The 21,562-nt window shown below is 34.6% G+C and overlaps 1 protein-coding gene across 14 annotated transcripts in view; it reads left to right on the top strand.

Annotated features, from left to right (window-relative positions):
* DOCK9 (dedicator of cytokinesis 9) overlaps positions 1–21,562 on the top strand; it is a 129,305-nt gene that overhangs the window by 85,600 nt on the left and 22,143 nt on the right. For 5 of the 14 annotated variants that reach the window (XM_066986508.1, XM_048072715.2, XM_013174417.3 and 2 more), the window contains exons 31-39: positions 1,540–1,718; positions 2,491–2,607; positions 4,061–4,181; positions 5,505–5,638; positions 8,796–8,910; positions 10,476–10,542; positions 13,035–13,082; positions 14,990–15,126; positions 20,429–20,544. In XM_066986508.1, coding sequence (XP_066842609.1) covers positions 1,540–1,718; positions 2,491–2,607; positions 4,061–4,181; positions 5,505–5,638; positions 8,796–8,910; positions 10,476–10,542; positions 13,035–13,082; positions 14,990–15,126; positions 20,429–20,544 — 1,034 coding nt within the window. Of the gene's footprint in view, positions 1–1,539; positions 1,719–2,490; positions 2,608–4,060; positions 4,182–5,504; positions 5,639–6,288; positions 6,463–8,795; positions 8,911–10,475; positions 10,543–13,034; positions 13,083–14,989; positions 15,127–15,650; positions 15,695–20,428; positions 20,545–21,562 lie in introns of those variants that run through there. The other 9 variants (XM_048072714.2, XM_066986538.1, XM_013174424.3 and 6 more) reach the window with 5 other exon arrangements.

Below are 21,562 nucleotides of genomic sequence, written 5' to 3' on the forward strand. Positions count from 1 at the left end.
CTGATTACACAGTAAAAAACAGTGTAAAATCCTGCTCGCTGGTGAACTAGGAGTTTGGCCAGGAAAAAAAAAGACCTTTATTGGAAATGTTTCTGGCCCTGTTTTGGTGTCCCAAGTAGGAGATCTCAGTTGACATGAGATTGGCTCTTATGTGAGTTACAAAGAGGACTGTAGCAAGTTTGTGCCATTGTATCTCTGCTTCTTTCTGATTTAATGGATTCCTGTAGTGGGAGGACTTTCAAAAATGAAAGTGCTTTCAGATTAGTATCTGGCTTTTACTGTTCTATTGAGCAATCAAAGCGAATGTGAAAAATTCTTAAAAAGCTTCTTTGTTGATATTTTTAAATTACATACATTCTAGTAAGATTTTTTAAGGTAAAGTAAGATTTTTTTAAGCTAAAGTTTCTCTTAATTTGTTATATATTTACTCCATAAATTAGGTGGATTATTTTTAGTACATAAAATACTCCTATAGGGGAGCAGTTTGGCTTTAAGATGTGCTGTGTGTTTTTTTGTGTGTCTATATATGTATCTCTATATGTGGCTTAGCATAGACTTACAGTTACTAAGAGATATGAAATATTTTGTGAGATAAAATTACATTGTAATGGTTAAGTACAAATGTTAAAATTAAATGTTCTTTAATCCCATTTCTAGTGCAATTAACACTGAATATGTAAATATTTCTAGAATAGATAGTAATTTAATCAAATGTAGCAAAAAATGCTTATTGTATTACAACGCACTTCTAATTTATGTGGATTTAAGTTAGATTGTTTAAATATCTTTTGTGTCCTTTTGTGTGCTGATGAGGTGAAATTGTTTAAATTGGACATGTGTGATGCAAATGCAGTCTCTTCATTACGCTTTTATTATCCATTGCAAAATTTGGGGATTATTTTCTTAGAAATTATGAACTAACTAAGATCAGTTGTTAGCAGGCTTTATAGTCTATATTTGTAATAGGTAGATAAACGGAAGATAATGAAGAAGGAACTTAAAACTGCGGCACAAAAATCTAAAACTTGTAAAATCCAAGTTTTGCTTGCAGTCCTTCAAGTTTACTAACCTGGGACTGAACTACAGACCAAAACCTAAATCCTCTTTCTGCCATACAACTAAATTTCTGAAATATAGGATGTGCATAACCTTTATGCACTACGTGCCATTTCAGTGCATAAATATAGATTTAAAAGTTGAATATGAAGCTATAAGGTACTGATCCATGTAAATTTTATTAGGAAGACATTTGAATATTGGACAATATTTTAAAAACATATGATTTAAAAATATATATTTTCAAATATTTATATTTTTCCAGCTTCTGTTGATTGAATATACATCACTGTTTAATAATTGCATAATTATGCATTAATGTGACACATATATACAAACACACAAATATTTATGCTTATATTAATGAATGTCTGAATATGAATATATATGACTGCCAATAACCTTGGAAATACTAATATTAATATTAATTGATAAATTAGTTTAAATAATGCCATTTCTTACATAGAACTTCTTTACCTCCAGACCTTCACCTGGACTATTCACTAACAGATGAGTTCTGTAAGAATCACTTCTTAGTGGGACTGCTTCTAAGGGAGGTGGGAAATGCATTACAGGAGTTCAGAGAAGTGCGGCAGATTGCTATTAGTGTGCTCAAGAATTTGATGATAAAGCATTCTTTTGATGATAGATATGCTTCCAGGGTAAGTGTATTTCTATGTTAGTAGTACAAAATAATAGTGTGCACACATGTAAGAGTATTTTTTTTCTTTCACAAAAATTCATTAATTTGCAGCCATGCTATTTCTACTCAGGCTGTGTCTGTGATGAAAATGGTTATGACAATTGTATCAAATTCAATCTGCAAACCTGAATGTTTTTACCAAATGAGAGCACAATGTACCTTTTTTAGCATAATTTACATGTGTTTGTTATATTTTTGGTATAGTGTAACTTAACTATTGTGCTTAGATTCTTTACAAACTGTTTTTAAAGCTCTTATTTTCATTAAACATTAGCTCTTAATATTTGGGAGCTGTCCTTCTGTCATCTATTATTGATAAAGTGAGTATAAGAAAGCTACAAGGCATAATAGTAAATTTTGAATGATGTTTTTTCCTGGACTTTTTGTTTTAAAACATGGATTCATTTGTGCTGTGAAGAAGCCATTAAATATTAAGATACTGTCATGAATTTATCAAGCTAATGTAAAGTTAATTTACTTTGCTAGTCTTAGCTGAAATCACATTAATTGAGATTTTTTTCTGCATTATATTGAAACAGTAAAGAAAATTTGTTGACCTTCTTTGAATTACAATGAAGTAATGGTGACCATGGCTTTTGACTCTGTCATCTGTCATAAAAAAAAAAAGTTTGCTAAATGCTTCTTTTTTGTAATTAAGGAATAGTGTTAACAAATAATCTTTGATTAGAAATCAAATCTGTAATTTGATAATGAACTGTAAAACTATTTAGAGCCATCAAGCAAGAATAGCCACTATGTACTTGCCACTCTTTGGACTGCTTATAGAAAATGTTCAACGGATCAATGTTAAAGATGTGTCTCCATTTCCTGTTAATCCTTCAAGCAATGTGAGTGACCGTTTCTAGCTGTATTCTGAATTATTTTTTATCATAATTTATTGGTAATGTGTATATAAAAAATACCGCATGTTTCCGGTAAAGAGTTTTAAGTTTCAGAATTCTGTGAGTTTGCTCTCTTTGCTTTATACTATATTAGAAGTTTAGTTACCTTTCATGGTTTTGGCTGCTGTTTCTCTGGTCCAGCTAAGTTTTATGACTAATGTCATAGTTGTCCAGCTTGATCCTACATACAAGTTACAGTACATTTAGTAATCCTCAGTTGAACTTCAGAAAATCTGTGGAGAATGTCTGGCCTCGCAGACTACTGCAGCATCATTCTAATGTCATTTGCTTATACTACCATATAACACCTTACGTTTTCTCCCAGTGCATCTTTAGCTGTCCTTTTTAGAGGAGTCAAAAAGAAGGTGAAGGAACAGTATAGTTAAAGTAGAAAACAAACAAAACAAAAACAGCAACAACAAAAGAAAAACAACAGTTGTTTCTGCAATTTCATTGCCTTCCTTTTGTGTCTTATTACCCAGGTTTTGATAAATTTATTGTAAGATAAGATTTCATTAAATTATGATGTCTCTTTTTTTTTTACACAGAAATAAAACTTCTCATTAGTTTCCCTGACAATTTGTATAAACAGTTTGCCTCTACTCTTGTAGAGGTACTGGAGGCACTTGTACATACTTCATACTCATGTCAGAGAATACACCCGTGACATCTAACGCAGATAATTAATTGTGTTTGCTAAAGTCACGATGGATTCATTAGCTTCTGTGCTGTTCAGCAGAAAAGACTGGATGTTGGTGGTAGATGGAGGTGTGGTTGTTTTTTTTTTTTTTTTTGTAACTCCAGTTTTCCCGTTCAGTCCAACACTGACATAAACAGACCAGAAATAAATTTAGTTAATTCTCTAGAAATTAGAGTTTTCAGCCTTAAAGAAATATGCTTTTGGAAAAGCTGTAGGAGAAGAGGATTACAGGAGCATGAATTCAAAGGGAATTTGTGAAGGAGTATATTGATATATTATGGTCTCATACAATAGTTGAATCGAGATTTAATGATTAAACAAATCTCTATTTTTTTTCCATATTTTGCTGTGTTCCATTTGCTAATTAAAAAAGAAACTCACAATATCCTTCTAACAACAGAAATGTTTGGAAGTTTGAAATAAAAGTAGTCTGGGTGTTTTGGCAACATCTGTATTACATTGTTTAAAATTGTATGGAATATTCATATTTTTAACTTTTGCTGAGGTACTTTAACATTGAGGCTATCTAAAACTTGCTCAAAAGCCTGAACATCTCATTACATGCTTTTGAGCAGAGCCGATAGAAATTAAATACGAAAGAAATATATAACAAATTCTGCACTAGAAGGTAAAATATGTATTACTAACTAAACCCATGTTGGAAAACAATAATCACATTTTTCTTTTTTTTCCAAGCAGAGTGCAAAGGATGATGCACTTAATTTGCCGACTGCAAATCAACTAGTAACACCACAAAAATCAGTAAACACATTGGATAACAATCTTCCTAAAGATCTGTTTGGTGTTATCTCTGGCATTGGTAAGCGTTTAAAAACAAAAACAAATTATTTTTCTTTTGTTACTAAAAATAATTGTTTTGTGTATAGTTTTGGCTGCTTTTTGATTCTGTACTTGGTTGTCACTTGTACAGAACTCTTAATGCAATCAGCTATTCTGTTAGGTCCAGAATTCAGACTGCAAATGAGATCTTTCTTCGGGGATTTTTGTTTTGTTTTGTTTTTCTATTTGAAAGTAAAGCTATTTCCTGAAGAGAGCTGTTTCCCCCCCTCCCTGCCCCCCCATCGAAGTTTATAGTTGTTGTCTTGCTGCAGAGAAATAGGAGGCAAGAATAGCCTTAGTCACTTATGGCAAGAGCACCATAATCCATGGATTTGTAAATGATAAAATGATTGTTTAGTTTAAATGGCTTTAAACTGAAATAGGGTAGGTTTAGATTAGATATAAGAAGGAAATTCTTCACTGTGAGGGTGGTGAGGCCCTGGCACAGGCTGCCCAGAGAAGCTGTGGATGCCCCATCCCTGGAGGTGCTCAAGGCCAGGCTGGATGGGGCTTTGGGCAGCCTGATATGGTGGGAGGCATCCCTGCCCATGGCAGGGGTTGGAACTGGGCGGTCTTTAGAGTGCCTCCCAACCCAAACCATTCTGCGATTCTGTGATTTTTCCACCTCTAAGTGGAATGCTGCTTGCACTTGTGGCTATCCTCCTCTCTTTCTTAACATGATTTTCTGTTTGTTGTTATCTGCTGTAATTAGTTATATCAGTTACTAGTCAATTAAAAAAAGCCATCTGAAAAATGAGGAAGTTTTCTACAAACTTGTTTTTTCATGCAAGTATATATCTATTGATACGTATGTTTTTACATATGAGTGTGCATGTATTTCTGCGTAAATCTGCAAGTGCGTGTGTACATACACTGCTGAAAATATAGAATAAGCTTACCTTCATTAGAAGTATATAGAATCATACAATATCCGAGTTGGAAGGGACCCACAAGGTTCATCTAGTCTAACCCTGGGTCCCCAAAGGGTCACCCAAAAAATCAGACCATGTGTCTGAGAGCATTGTCCAAATGCTTCTTGAACTCTGGCAGGCTCGATGCCGTGACCACTTCCATGGGGAGCCTGTTCCAATGTTTGACCACCCTCTCAGTGAAGAACCTTTTCCTGATATCCAGCCTGAATCTCCCCTGTTGCAGCTTCAAGCCATTCCTTCAGGTCCTAAATGTAATTGTTTGCCTTCGTAAGAAACATATACATATATGGTGGTTTTAGAAGTCTGACTATGGAGTGACTTTTTCAGTATATGTATCGTTTGAGATTTTTATATCATTTTGTTTTGTTTAGCTTCCCCGTACACCACATCAACTCCAAATATTAATTGTGTGAGGAATGCTGACTCAAGAGGCTCTCTTATAAGTACAGACTCGGGAAACAGTCTTCCTGAAAGACACAGTGACAAAAGCAATTCCCTTGACAAGGTAAAAAACAAACAAACACAAAAACTAGTGCACACACCTCCAAACATAAAAACAAACAACAACAAAATACCCATAATTTCTAGTTAACTTTCGTAATCTCTACTGGAATTGGGCTTTTTAGAAAAACTGCAGAGCAGTGTTTTACATTTTTTTTCCCCAGAACAGGTGTCATATGAGCTCTTCTAGCATTGCGTTTATTAAGCTGTTTTGCAGAAAATGCAAACAGATTTTTCAATTTAGAAACATAAGCAGGTGGTTGTGGTTTCCTTTCGCTAGATACATGCACTAGGTGAAGTGTAGTAAATTTTGCTTGAGAGAACTGAATTCTGGTTTGGAGAACTTTGATTTTTGTGGAGATCTTCACTCTATCTGTTCTATCCACAGTACACATAGCATTTTAAATTGAATCTTTTAAAATCAATTGCTGTGCATTCTCTAGGTAACTTCTCTTATGTTTGACTCTTCTAAATCATTGCACTTTCAACCTATTACAAAGTATGAGTTTTGGCTGCAGTAGCTGTGAGTTATTCAGTCATGTCTTTCTAGACCTTGTATTGATGCTGATCACATTTCGTTTTCTTAGATCTTGTTGTGCACGTCACAACTTGTTAACTTTTTCCCCTTGACCCTGACATGCCTTCGTGTGGCAGAGAGAGAAGCTTCTCAGAAGGCACTCTGCTCATGCTATGCGTCCTAATGGAGAAGAAGAAGAAAATTCTCACCCTGCAAAGAAAAACCGTGTTACTATGGATTTTTCACTTCTGACAATTCCAGTTTTACCAGAGAAAATTATGCATGCTGCTTTCCCTCTTCAGTTACAAGAAGTATTTTTTTTTTTTTTGGTGCTTGGTATATTTAAGCTTCTGAGTGAAGTGTGTGATCAACAGTTTTGCCACTTCTTTGCAACAGTTGAATCTGAAGGCAAATATGTACAAAGCAACCATATAAAATACCAATAAATGGCAAACCTGTGATAGTTCACGATTTAATTAAACCAGAAATACCCAATCAGCTTAAATATCAGCAGAGTTTGAGTCTTATGGTACTTAATATAAATAGGACTAAAAAAATCTTTGACAGTGACCAAGTAAATAAATATCTTGGACATATGCTGTTGCTAAATGGCAATTCTGTCATCTATTACTTAGCTTTCATGTTGTTAATTACTAATGTGTAGTGTTTTTACTAAGTAAAAGAGCTTTCAAAGGAGTCTTCATCCTTTGAAAATTCTACTCTGGTCTGCCAGTTTAGGTAGTGCAGGTTTTATGTTTTGCATGCTGTTAATATTTTCCCTGAATAATACTTAATGCTGGCTTCTAATTCATTGCTTTTCAAACTCTTTCTAGTAGGCTAGTTGTTCACTGCACGTATCTTCAGTTTTTTTCTCATTGTTTGATATAATTACTGAAGAGCCATGGTTTTGTTCTAATTTTGTTTCAGAACAGCCTGTAGACCAATGCTTGTGGAAACATAATTTGCTGAAGTATAGCTATTTTTATTTTAATATGTACATATTTTATATGCTAGTTAGATTATTTTAAAGAAACTGTGAGTAGCTGTAGTCATAGTTTTACCCATGTACATTTTCAACTGTTCCAGCGGGAGTTTTATTTCTGAACAGTATCAAAAAATCTAGGAAATTCAAATTCAGTTTCTGCTCTTCCACCCTTTAATTGCCTGCTCTATTTCAATATCCGTAGAGCTGTATAGTAGCACTTTCTCATTTACCAGAGATACTTCAAAGATGAACAGTTTGTGAGGTCTTTAGAATCTTCAGTAATCAGGTTCATGCAGGTGTCCATTTCCTCCTAAATTACAATATTAAATATAGTTTCACATGCCACTGCATATCCATTCAATGACTAGTATATAACAGATTGCACAGATTGTTTTATGATAGTGATTCTTTCCTTTTTTGGAGTGTGCTAAAGGGCTTAGTAGTCAATTGATGCGTGTGCTGTAAGATGTCATGGATTAGCATGTCTCCTGCTTTCAGGAGTGTTCCTAGGTTGTTCTGCCCGTGGAGTATAAACAGTTCTTGCTTAGTTTGTGAAACCAAGTGCTTTTCCCCTTAAGTCTGTTTTTATTTTCATTTTTGTTTTACTAATTTTGATATAAAGGGTTTTCTCCTAGATTGGTATATATGTCCTTAAAAAGATAATGAGGCCAAGATGATCGAACTTCCTTGTAGAAACTGTTGCACAGCTCAGTTATACTAGACTGTTAACTTTCTGGAAAACTGGCTAAACGCCTGGTTCATCTTCCATTGGGATAAGTGGCCTCACTTACTTAGAGTGAGGGTTAGGCACTAAAAAGGGCATACTATAACCTTTAAGCAAATATTTATATAGCATCTCTGTAAAAGCTTCAGATTGAGGATTTTATAATGCTTGATTGTGTGGAAATGATTCTTTTACAAACAAGATATTGCCTAAAGCTCTGTTTCTATATTCTCAGAGTTTTATTTTTTCCTTTTGGTAGCTCTTTCTGTGGTACATATTTTGAAAGTCATTATTTTCTTTTTATTTTTGGACAGATTTTCTTCAATATTGAGTATTGCTGATTAACTAGATTTTGAAGTGGGAGGAAAAGCTTTTTTCTGAGGCAAGGGCATGTTACTTATCAGCAGGTGCTTTTACAAAATACACATTATTCCCATACAAGAATCCCTTCGGATTCTTCTATCTTTAAATAGAAGAAATTTAGTGGAGGCTCTGCCTACAGTTCAACATACTCTCTTCAAAAGCAAAGGGGCATATATATATATATATATATATATATAGCTTAACAGTAGCATGTATTTTTAAAGTATTTTAACTAACCAAAAAGGGCATGCCTGATTTCTACACTGTGGTATCTGTATGTAATTAACTTGATTTAAAGTCACTGTCAGGTAACATTTCCTCATACTTGTCCTTCTGGGGGGAAAAAAAATTGTACAAAGAAGGAAATAAAACAAAACAAAGGTAAAGAGGTTCAATTTTGTATGCTTCGTGTGTGCAATGTGTGTTTTAGTGACCTGTCTCTACATAAAACATTTTTGTCTTCATTCTGAGATCCTTTTTCTGTTGCAGGAATTAATAAGGCAATTTAAAACATTTTAGTTCATTATCAGTTTAAGAACTTTTCAGCCAAAATATGTCTGTTTTCTCTTCAGAACCAACAGAGCAGTACTTTAGGAAGTTCTGTTGTTCGATATGACAAACTTGACCAAGCAGAAATCAAGAGTCTGCTCATGTGTTTCCTTCATATCTTAAGAAGTATGTCAGAGGGTAGGTAATGCAACCTATTTTTCATAATTCTGACATGATGCCTTAGATTTATGCATGTGACTTAAATACCCTTTAAAAATCTGCAGAAAATTTTAGGCATAGACATCATGTTCTGCCTTGTTTTACCAAATGTGTGATCAATCAACCTTGAAGCTAAAGACTTGTAGCCATTAAATATTCATTATTCCTGAAAAGTGTGAGGCTACAAGACTTGGTAAGCAAGCCTATGTTTTTGTTTGATAGTAGAATCTGATTTGGCAAATGGAGGTCAAGAACACTTGATTGGTCAAAGAGTTTAGGGCTAGATGAGTTCTCCCTTCTGCAGAAGTTCCTGTATGACAGAGAACCAAATGATCTGATCACAGTGTATGTTTCCATTTCTGGAATGGAGACATTAGTGCTTGCATTCTCCAGGGATGTTTGGGGTAGTAACCACTGAAATTTTTGAAAGAATTGTACTACCCTGGAGGAGGAGGATCTGGAGCCATAGAAATACTGCACGAATGGCAAATCCTTAACATTACAATCATGCCTATCCTTGATCAATATATATATAAAAAAAAAGGGGGGGGGGGGGGGGGGAGGGGGAGGGATTGGTGTCCACTTGGTTAAAAAAAAAAAAAAGAAAATGTCAAAAGTCGGTAATTATTTTCTGTGCCTATTTTATGTAAATTTCTAAAAATCAAGCTTATGTACTGCTATTTGAACTCTAATTTATTACACTATTAAATCAAGAATGAGAATTGAAAGGTTAATAAGTACTTAATATCCAGTCACACTGTTAGATTTTCATGTAATTACATAGATACTTTATGTTTTTCAACTAAAAAGAATAATAAAAAATAACCTTTTTCACTAATTTATACTTTGAAATAATCATAATTTCTGGGAAGCTCAAGCTCTTTTTTTAATTTGTTTTGTGGTTGTGATTCTTCTGGAAAAGAGTAAGTGTCATTTTTGTCAAGTGTCATTTTTTGTCAAGCAACATTTTTGACAAGAGACCAGGTCTTGGCTATGCAACTACAAACTTTCTAAAAAATGCATAGCCATTTTTAAAGGATCTGTGCATATAACTTTGATTTGCTGACTAACCTATGGCTGCCATAGTAACCCAACCAAAGCTGAAAAACACTGTAAATTACAAAGGAAGAAATCATAACTTTTAATAAAAAAAATGTTGAGACCAGTCTATAGAGAAGCAGATTATAGAAATAATAGCCCAACATTTTCTTAAGTCATATTTTTTTTTTGCAACTCTGTAGTCACCATTGACTACACAATTACTGTTGACTATACAATTATCACTCTTTAAAATATGAAAATGTATGGGAATATTATGGATTAATTAAAAGCATATTGCAGAAATTCACGGAGAATTGACATGCAATTCTATAATTGGCTTCAAGGAAAACTTCGAATAGTAATCATCATTTGTAACCCCACAAGCCATTTTTAGATTCTCTAAATCCTCATTATCTGAAAGCGTAGAGCTTTTTAACTCTTATAATTAATGCTTTTTTGTACTTACTGACTGTCTTGTTTCTAATATTTTTTCATTTTCCTAGATGCGTTGTTTACATATTGGAACAAGGCTACAAAATCTGAACTAATGGACTTTTTCACTATTACAGAGTAAGATTTTTGTTGATTTTAGCATAAAATCATACATTTCACAATGCTGTTAAAGTCTTGAGTGTGAAAATAAATGTATGTGCGTTATTCTCTCTTTATTTGAAAAGTAATACCTTTTCAGTCTTGGTTTATAAATCCTTGACTTGGTGTGCATAATTGCACGTCTGTCTGCTTCCATAATAGTTCTGGAATTAGTCTATACAGAAGTGATCTCAGGAAGTTCTTAAATAGGGAGTAGTACTCAGAATATCGTTGTGCTCATATAAAATGATCAGAGATTCTCTTGTTGACCCGACTGAATCATTTCACTTCAGAAACAAAGTGTATATGAACGGTCCTCCTAGCTTTCCTCTTGAGTCTTCCAGCATACTGTGAACAAAAAGATGTATGATGAATTTATTATTTGTTATCAACTGCTACACTGCAGGCCTATCCATATTTAGTATTATTTGTTCATGTTCAATTGTTCAATTAACTGATACATAAACAGAAAGCGAGGAAGGTGCTGTCTGCTTAAAGTGGGACAACACAGAAGTCTTTCTGCATGCCTTGTTTCACTGAACTGTTTTCCTTAGTTTCCATAGTCCAGGCCCAGTCATCGTAGTATCGGTAATTAATTGTGTTATGGAATGTGATACTCAAAGTTCATTTTAGAAATATATATCAAATAGTATTTTAATTCATCCATTGAGTACATCTGGCATTATGTTGATTGTACCAGAGACAGAACAGAGCATGAGCATATGTAGTAGACTGAAGCAAGAGGTGGAAACTGTGCCAAATTGGTGAGCAGTATTTTGCCATTAGTGGTCTCTTATTTAAGGGCTGGATAGGATTGGTTTGTAATCAAATCAGTAATCTCAAATTACTGATTATCAGAGATTTCCATCACAATAGCAGTTTAAGGAATACAAAATAAAATTCCCATTTTGGAATCATTTAGGTTGGAAAAGGCCTTTAGGATCATCAGGTCCAATCATCCACCTAACACTACAAGTCCAATGCTAAATCATGTCCCGAAGTGCCACACATCTCTTAAGTGCCTCCAGGGGTGGGGACTCCAGCACCTCCCTGGGCACCCTGTTCCAATGCTGACCACACTCTACATGAAGAAATTCTTCCTGATACCTAATATAATCCTCCCCGGCACAACTTGAGGCAGTTTCCTCACATCCTATCACTTGGCACCTGAGAAGAGCCCTACACCTTCCTTGCTGCAACCTCTTTTCAGATAGTTGTAGAGAAAGATAAGCTTGGCAAATTAGGTTATACTCTCAATCTTCTCACTGGCTCTGAACCAGTAATATTTTGATTCTTAAAAATACACGTTTAAGTGTAGATTTTTTTTTAATGTCAAAAAATGTCTTTTAGGATATGTCTTTATCTTCTTATTATTGTAAAAGAAGATTCCCTTTACAAAATAGTTTTGTCAGAACCCTGTTGCTGATGTCCTGGAATCTGGAGACCTTAAAAAATGGGGAATAAATAAATAAAATAAAGTAAAACAACAATGAAATAACCTGTTACCAAGGAAACTTAGGCTGGAGAGCATACATTTTGATTTTTTCACCTTATTTTGAACCCTTATTCACATTTTTCAAAATGTGCATATATCTATATATATGTAATACCTGGTTATCGCTGTTTGTTTCTTTCTTTTTTTTTTTCTGTTCTTTACATGTTACATTGCAGTTCATTTGTAAATTACTTATAACTGTGAACTTCATTTCATGTAATGGAATCTTGTTTGTAATAATTGACACTAAACATTACTTCCCTATACATATTAAAAGTCTATACAAGATGAACCCATACAAGATGGACCCAAACTGGAGCACAAGATGTTCTGTGTAAACATCAGGAAGCACTTCCTTACCCTGTGGGTGAACCTGTGGGCGCTGGTACAAATTGCCCAGAGTGGCTGTGGAGTCTCCTTCTTTGGAGGTCTTCAAAAGCTGCCTGGACGTGGTCCTGGGCAACCTGCTCTGGGTGGCCCGGTTTGAGCAAGGGATTTTAATCAGATGGCCTCCAGAGGTGCCTTCCAATCTCAGCCATTCTGTGATTCTGTGAAGCACTGGACTCAGTGTTTATGTTTTTCTTATGTGCTCTGTTTTTTCACAGTTTGCTCTTCTAGCTTGGCACTGTTAGACTCCCACTAGGTGTTTTGATGCAGATAAGTTGAGATAGGTGTGCTCTTGAGGCAGCCTTATGTGTCTTTGATGTTAATCCCTATTTGACGAAAACAACAACCATCCACGATTGATTTCAAAGCAGCTGTGTCTGCTTTGAAAATTTTTCTTGGCTTGAGGTTTGGAAAGGAATTTCAAGGGTGGGAGAAGTTAAGTTTTATGATTTAAGAGTTTAAAGTTAAGTGAAAATAATAGTTAAATAATTCCAATGTACATAAATTTATAACATACATAATAAATGTACATAAATTTATAATGGATTGTTTTAAGTGTTGTTTCTTTGACTTTTTGTGTTCTCTGCAGAGTATGCTTACATCAGTTCCAGTACATGGGAAAACGATACATAGCCAGGTACTGTGTGGAATTTTAATTTAGCTGGCTTGTCCACTAAGAATAATAGTGTGTACACTAGTGTGTACATCAGGAATAATAATGTGTACACTAGTGTGTGGGAGTAGAAAAGTTATTGTAAAATGATATATAATTTTGAAGTAAGTAACTGGTTAATATTAATAATTCTGTGTGTCCTATCTGAAAGTCTGGTATCTGTTTTAGAACAATGTGTGTTGTGTTTATAATAAACTACTTTAAAGTTTACTTGCCCTTCATACTATCTTTTTACAGCAGTTTTTTTTCATTGAAATAATGTCTTTGGAGAAGTTTTCTTGTTTATTTTAATGTTTTGTTTATTCACTTGGCCATAAAACCATGTCAGTTTAAATGTTTTAGAAATTTAATGTAGTGATTTTACTGAAAGGTGAGTGGTGGACATTCCAGTTCTCCTGTTTTTGAGTTCAATGTCTGAAGTACTGCTAGATACCTGTGTGCTCCCACTGATGTCTGTTTAGGAGAAAATCTCTGAAATGTCCTAAATTATTTGAATATCTTTGCATTAACGTGGTTTTTAATGCAAAATACTTTTTTAATAGAATAAAATATAGCAATCCATTTAGACTTCACACCGTGGTTGACATGGTGACATGTATATTATTATAATTTTAATAATACTAAAATAATATAGTATAAACATTATAATATTATAATTAAACTTATGGCATTGAAATACTGGCCCTTCTGAACTTGGTGAGAAAGTTATTGCTGACATTGGATGGTAAGGTATTCTAAGATGTTAGCTTTTTAGGTTTTAATTTAGATATGATAGTATGTGAATCTGCTTCTACAAACAACAACCATGACTACCTTCCTGGATTTTTTTTCAGAAAAGGATCTCCTCTGTGTTCACACACCTTTAAAAAAAAAAATATATATATATATGTATATATAAAAATTAGTGTCTTTCTTAATGTTTTGATTGTAACCTTTGTGCTTTAATGTACTTCAAACTCTGGATTTACAGGAATCTGTAATTTTTAGTTTTCTTCTGAAAAATGCTTTAAACTAATTCTTTTGACTAGTTTTTAGAGAAGATTACCGCGCTTCCTTTTTGTTTACTGATTGCTTAGTCTGTGTACTGCATGTTATGCTAAAAAAGAACTAAGCTGTAGAATCGTCTTGTGTTCTGCAGAGGTATTGAATTTCCACAGTTACTGTAGCTTTCTAGTCTTTCACATTGTTGTTACACTAAAGTATATCACAATCAATGCACGTACTCTTAAAATACCCAAACAACACGGAATGAAAGGGAACAGGGAATTAATTATTCAAGCACTGGTTTTCATTTTTCATCAGCTCTGGTGGTGGTACACAATAGGAAGTTAGCCTGTACTGATTGCTAACACAGATTACTTTTCTGTTTTCTTCACTTGATTGCTGCAAGTTTAACAAAGTATATGGCTCTTCTCCCTTCCTGCTTGGGTAAGATGTCCATGATAATACCTCAGCTAATTCTTGCTTTCCTGTTGCATGTATGCCTTCTAATTTTACCACTGTGTGTCCTTCTAACCCTTTTCTAAATTTTTTACAATCGAAATAGAGGATTTGGTTTTGGGTTCTGAATATTTTCAGAATCTTCATATTCTCAAATTTTTGTTCACAAGAGCTCTGAAGTAAATTTAACATTTCCAGAGTGACTGCTTGTGTGCTTTTGCTGTCGTGCTTCGAGGATTTTAGGAAAGAGTTTGCTATGATACTTTTTTTAAGCTACCTATTTTTGTTTTATAAGTAAAACATTAAATAGGTTGCATTGTGATTCCTCCTATAAAACTTCTTGTGCTGTAGCTGCTTAACTAACACTTCCTATCTTGCTGCAGGTTGACATGTCTAACTTTTGCTTCTATCCCATTTCACCCATCTTGCAGGAACCAGGAGGGGTTGGGATCCATAGTTCATGATCGAAAATCTCAGACATTGCCTGTTTCCCGTAACAGAACAGGAATGATGCATGCCAGATTGCAGCAGCTGAGCAGCCTGGATAACTCTCTCACTTTTAACCACAGTAAGTCTCATGACATGGTAACATTCATCATCCTCAACCAGTACCACAACACCAGAGGCAGGTCCCAGAGCCACACCAGTGCATTTCAATAACTTTTATTGTTCTAGGTCAAATGAATAACTGGAATCAGTCGATGGTCTGTTCCCTCCTTTATGATAAAACAATCAATGCTGGCTGATGCCATAACATGGAGCATGGTTAACCACAGTATATTTCAAAATTGTATTTTATTTTTTTTTCAGTTACAGGCACATCTACTCTGTGCTGCACATAGTTACAGAATTTACTTGGTTAAGCTTTATTTTTTTTCTATTTGTTTCATTAGGCTTCATTTTTTTCCCAATTGATCTTATAGATGTTTAATGTAAAAGTAAAAATTTGCACTTTGACCATATCTCCATGTTTTGACATCTCCTAAGGAGAAATGAGCTTCTTAAAATTTCTACGGAGAATGTGAAGCCCATGATTTAGTTTGTCTGGAAGTGAAAAAGCGTCCAATAATGAAGTGATTTTTCTGTTTTCAGTGTGAGAAAGATATCAAGTGTTCTTGGAATTTCTGTAGACAATGGTAAGATTTAATCAGGTTGAAGTCAGCTTCTATAAGACTGCTGTATTGAAATCTGCTTATGTCCTATCTTTTTAAATATGCTGCTCTTAAATTGCAAGTACGTAAAGTATTCTGAAGCACCATTTTGCAATCTTCAGCTTCAAAAGCAATGAAACTGGTTGACTAACCCAGTAAAATGCAACACTGGGACTGAAAAGAATTGTGTGCAGTAAAGCAGTTTTTTGACTTAACTGTACGTTCACTAAACTCATTTATTTCCTAAAGCATATCTAACTGCCCCCTACAGATACTTAAAACCTTTTAGCTCATTATCTGTAATGTAAAGCAACAGTTAACCTAATTGCACAAGACTTACCATGCAGTCTAGTGGAAAACTAAAAGTACAAAACAACAAAAACAGCCTTGTGTTTTTAAATACATTCTCGTATTTTTTAAATATTAAAAAAATGCAATTCTTTGAATTAAACATTTCAGAAAACTATATAGTTGTGCAAATTTTTTTTCATGTAAGCAGTGTTCTGATGATATATCAGCAGATACAGCTGCAGTAAATTTTTACATGTTTTTTGATACACAAAAGAAAGAGCTTTTACACTGTGCAACTATATATACAGCATGGTAAAGTACTCTGTAGAGAGACTGATTTAAAAATTAATAAATGATTCTCTGGGAAATGTCTGCTTCTGGGCACACTGTGCAAAAACAACTTTATACTTCCAGAGCTGCTCAAAGTTTACTGATTTTTAAGGACAGTGAGCTGAAAGATTTTAATTAATGCATGCTTATGTAAAAATGAGCTTTGTTCTTCTTCGTGTAGTTTGAAGGAATTATCATAGAAGTCTCATTCAACTAACTTTGAGTAATGTGATAATAGTGTTTTTAATGTTGGAAATTTAATAAACATCAGGATATTACACTTTGTATTGGCCATGGTTTTGTAAGTTGAAAACATTCTACTATAAAAGCCATGTCAAATGTGAAATTGATTTTTATAACTTTGGTCTTGTTGTCTGACTTTTAGTTTTGTGTACTTGTCACTTTGACTTTATGCTTTATCTAGGGTAGTCTTCAGAACTTTAATAGATCTTTTAGATATCCTGTATGGGCACTATGTGATAGGATGTATCTGGTGGAAATAGTTCCTATCTTGGTAAAGGATCATGATTTTAGAAACATGTAAAGTTGTCTATAAGTATAACTTATAAACCTAATTTCTCTGTTCCTTTCTAATCGTTTAACAAAGGAAAATAAATGATATCATGGTATAAGTAATATTTCAGACCTCTGAGGAATGTCAGTATAGTTTTGTGCCTAGGTGTGAAAGAAATTAAGTTTTTCATTGAAATTTCAAAAGCATTTCAGTATAAACAAAAAGAAGGCGGATCTATATGTGTATCATTGGGGCTGGAGGAGAGAGGGAAGCTCAGTATAACAGAAGCGACACACAGATGTACACAGAGATAAACCCTGATTCTGTAATAGCGGCGCACGATCATTGTCAAGATCATAGTCATTAAAGATTAATCAATTTTTAGTGTTTGTAGTTGGTTTTAAATGCATGTTCATATGCATGTCCATGCAGATGTCCATATCATACGTAGTAAGTCAAACTTTTAACTAAGCCCAGCCGAGTGTTGCTTTGTTTGCATACTGCCCCGAATTTCCCTCTAGTAATAATGCAGTGTAATCAAAAAGACTTATTTATTTGTTTATTCTAAATTATTTATGAGAAAAAAAATGAACCGTTTGAAATCCCATCCATTAGCTACAGTTTTTACTTAGAATCATAGAATATCCTGAGTTGGAAGGAACCCACAAGGATCATTGAGTCCCACTTCTGGATCTGCACAGGACCCTGCAGAAATCAAACTATGTGCCTTGAGAGCATTGTGCTTCTCGGACTCTGGCAGGCTTGTTGCTGTGACCTCTTCACTGGGGTGCCTGTTCTAGTGCCTGGCCACCCTCTCAATGAAGAACCTTTTCTCGATACCTCCGTCAACCTGACCCTCCCCTGTCCCAGCTCCATGCCATTCCCTCAGGTCATGTCACTGTCCCCAGAGAGCACAGCTCAGCGCCTGTCCCTCCGCTCCCCTCATCAGGAAGCTGTATGTCACAATAAGTTCTCCCCTCAGTCTTCTCTTCTCCAGGCTGAACAAACCAAGTGACTTTTACTGCTCCGTATACAGCTTCCCCTTTAGACACTTCACCATCTTTGTAGCCCTCCTTTGGATAGATTTATGTCTTATATTGCGGCACCCAAATGATACCCAAGGTGGGGTCATACAAGCGCAGAGCAGAGCTCAACTATCTTCAACTAGCTAAGTGCCTGATGCACCTCAGGATACATACTTTCGATCCTTTTGGCTGCCAGGGCACACTGGCTCACGTCAACAGCAAAATGAACCAGAACCCCCAGATCCCTTTCCATGGGGCTGCTTTTCAGCCTCTCTTCCCCCAGTCTGCATGTTTAGCCAGGGTTGCCTTGTCCCATGTGCAGCAGAATCCAGCACTTGCTCTTGTTGAACCTCATGCAGTTGGCAATTGTCCAGCACTCTAATCTATCAGGATCTCTCTGCAAGGCCTCTCTGCCCTTGAGGGAGTCAACAGCTCCTCGTAATTTAGTATCATCTGCAAATTTAGTATGTGTTTGAGTCCTGCATCCAGGCGTTTTATAAGAACTTTGAAGAGAACTGGCTCTAAAATGGAGCCTAGTGGAACCCCTACTAGTGACTGGCTGCCAGCCTGATGTAACCCCTTTTACTGTAAACCTTTGAGCCCAAGTTGTCAGCAAATTGTTCACACATCGTATGGTGTACTTGTCTAGCTGCATGTGGGGCACTTTGTCCAGAAGGATATCATGAAAGACAATGTTGAAAGTTTTCCTACAATAAAATTAAAAAATCACTTATACTGCTTTACCATGGCCAACTAGGTGGGTAACCTTGTCATAAAAGGAAGTTAATTTCCTTAAACAGAACTTTTCTTTCGTGAACCTATGTTGGTTATGACCAATGACTGCATTATATTTCAAGTGTTTTTCAATAATTCCCAGGCTAATTTTCTCTGTAGTTTTACCAAGCACTGAAGTGAGATTGACAGGCCTGTAATTACCAGAGTCGTCTTTCTTACCCTTCCTGAAAATTGGAACCAAATTGGAACCTAGGATTTATAATAATTTTGAATCTGAAAGAGCAAACAAATTATCTCTTTAAAGAGTATTTCCCCTGTCCTCAGTGTAGTTTTCAAAATAGCGATCATCTCTTGATGTCTTCAACAATATGGAAATGACAAGATTTCTGGTCACACAAAGGTGACGGCTGTGAAAAAGCATTTTCCTTTGAATTTCTTGAAGGTTAAGGATGTACTTACTAAAAGGAAAATGTTGGCAAATGGCTGTTGTGCTAAAACTTGCTTCCAAATACTGGTTGTTCCTTTCTGTCATTACAGAGGTAATTGGATTGAAGCCATAAAGAAAATACATGGGAAAAGAAAGAGGTGGAGGCAAAGAGAATGTAGATAGGAAAGAAATGTATACTTCTGAACAGAGAGCATGTATAAATCCACAGAAACTAGTAGTTATTCTGGCTCTCTTTCAATGTTTAGGAGAGCTATAAAGCAGGCAAAATATGCTAGTGGAGGTTCTACAGATCTTTTTTCCCTACATTTCATTTTATATTCTCATTTTGAGTTTTTGCTTCATAATTTTGTTCTTAAAAACAGATACAGGTTTCAAACCATGACTTTTCATTTTAACCTACATGTTGGAGTAGGTCTGCTTAGTGTGATTAGGTCTGCTTCGTCTGAATAAGGGAAGAGAAAAAAAATCTGTGTACAGGTATGCATGCATTCTTCAGCCAGGGAAGCAAGAGGGTGCAGAAAGAAATGGCCGGGTGTCAGCATAAAAGAATGTCATTTCATCTTTTCCTTTCTTAGTCTCAACAAGTTCACATCATGCTTCTCATTGATTTAGTGATGCTAAGTTGGCTGTAAATCTAACGTATCAATGTGGTCCAGACCAAATTTGTGTAAAGCAACCAGAACTCATTTGCAATCTGGTTCTGAAAGATCAGTATTAGGGAACATAAACAACATATTTTAACCAGTGCTGAAGCATGATACATTTTTAAAATTATTTGAATGCAATGTGGAATTAAAAGCATAAAAGCATTTTTTGTTTAAATATGGAGTTATTGCATGATATTGCTACAGAGCAGAATGACTTCAGTCATTCAGTCTTCAACTGCATATAAGTGCATGACTGTATTGCTTCAACTCTTGGTGTTTTGTATTTTTATAATGATTGAGTTTGAGATCATTATAACATCCCTAAATTGCCAATACATATTTTCATCTGTAACTCCATGCTATCATAGTATTTATTTTAGGAATATATGTATGTATATGTATAAGTATATATATTTATATAAATACACACATGTATATACATACATATATATGAAACATCTGACACTTTAATGTTTTCATTGCTATTTAATGCTTCTGTTGCTGACATTCATACTTAATGTATTTTTATAATATTCTGCAAATTCAGCTAGAATAATTATGTGTATATTTGACAAATACTTAAATACATATGAAATATTTTTCTGTATTGAATATTAATTCTTGCAAGGCTTTTTACTTGTTACTCTTCTAGTTCAGCAAGTCTTTTGGAAATAAGAAACATTTAAATGAGTATACTAAGCACTTACACTTCATTTGAAATTTCTTTAGGCTATGGCCATTCAGATGCAGATGTTCTTCACCAGTCTTTACTTGAAGCAAATATTGCCACTGAAGTTTGCCTTACAATTCTGGATACTCTGTCATTATTCACAATGGCTTTTAAGGTTTGTTCTTGACTTGATGTTAACATTTCCTATAATTATCTTTCAGAATAAATATTTTTAAAATGTTTTTTAAAAATTATTTTAAATATTGTAATATAGTACTATATTTTTTGCATTTCATTGTTATGTCATGTGACAGCTGATAATGTGTCACAGCAAAATGCTTTCGCTTCAGTTACACATGTACAGACATTCCTTACTGATCAGCAGTATTCTGTTGGAAAAGCTACTCCCTCATCCTAACTTTCTAAATATTCCTAGAAACCATAGTGTTTACTTAATGAGTGGTAAAATTGTCTGTTCTATGTCAAGACCATAATTGATATTTGGATACACTCAAACTTCTATAATGAACTTGGCCTCTTCTTATACGAAGTCACTCAGTAACTAACAGCAATTTGTGTGTATTTCTTTTCTGTAATTTTATTTCAATTTGTCTACTGATGAGACTTCTATTTTAGTTTTATGAGCTACTGTAGTTTTTCTATGAAATCTCAGCAGATCACTTGCACACCCTGTGGGTGTGAGTTTTTATTTGTTATCTGTGAGTTTTTTGGTTGTTTGTTTTTTCAGCATTCACAAACATTGGAGGTGAAGCTATAAAAAGGAGGGATAGTAGCTTTAGCTCGTTTCTCCGCCGGTTAGAACATCCTCTTTGGATTGAGGTCCTTGCTTGAAGATTCAAATTTAATGCCTTCTTTAATGCCTTTAGTCTAGTTATGAAAACACGAGCTTATTTATAATGAGATTCCTTTTATAAGTAATTTAATTAGAAAGCATTTAGAATTGGCTCTGACCATAGGCTGTATGGCAGAATTGAAAAACGAAGATACCTAGTTTTAAAGTCAGAAGAATGATCACTAATCTTACAGTTATCAGCTGCCAATCACACTTGGAATGACAGTCTTTCAAGGTTATTTGTATGTAGTATGTTCAGAAAGTAGTTAGAAATAGTCTACAAGGAAAGTAGACCATAATAGTCTACAAGATGGAAGTAAAACAGGTAAGAGGATCAGGA

The sequence above is a fragment of the Anser cygnoides genome, chromosome 1 (assembly GCF_040182565.1).
Source record: "Anser cygnoides isolate HZ-2024a breed goose chromosome 1, Taihu_goose_T2T_genome, whole genome shotgun sequence".
In the NCBI taxonomy this organism is placed as follows: Eukaryota; Metazoa; Chordata; class Aves; order Anseriformes; family Anatidae; genus Anser; species Anser cygnoides.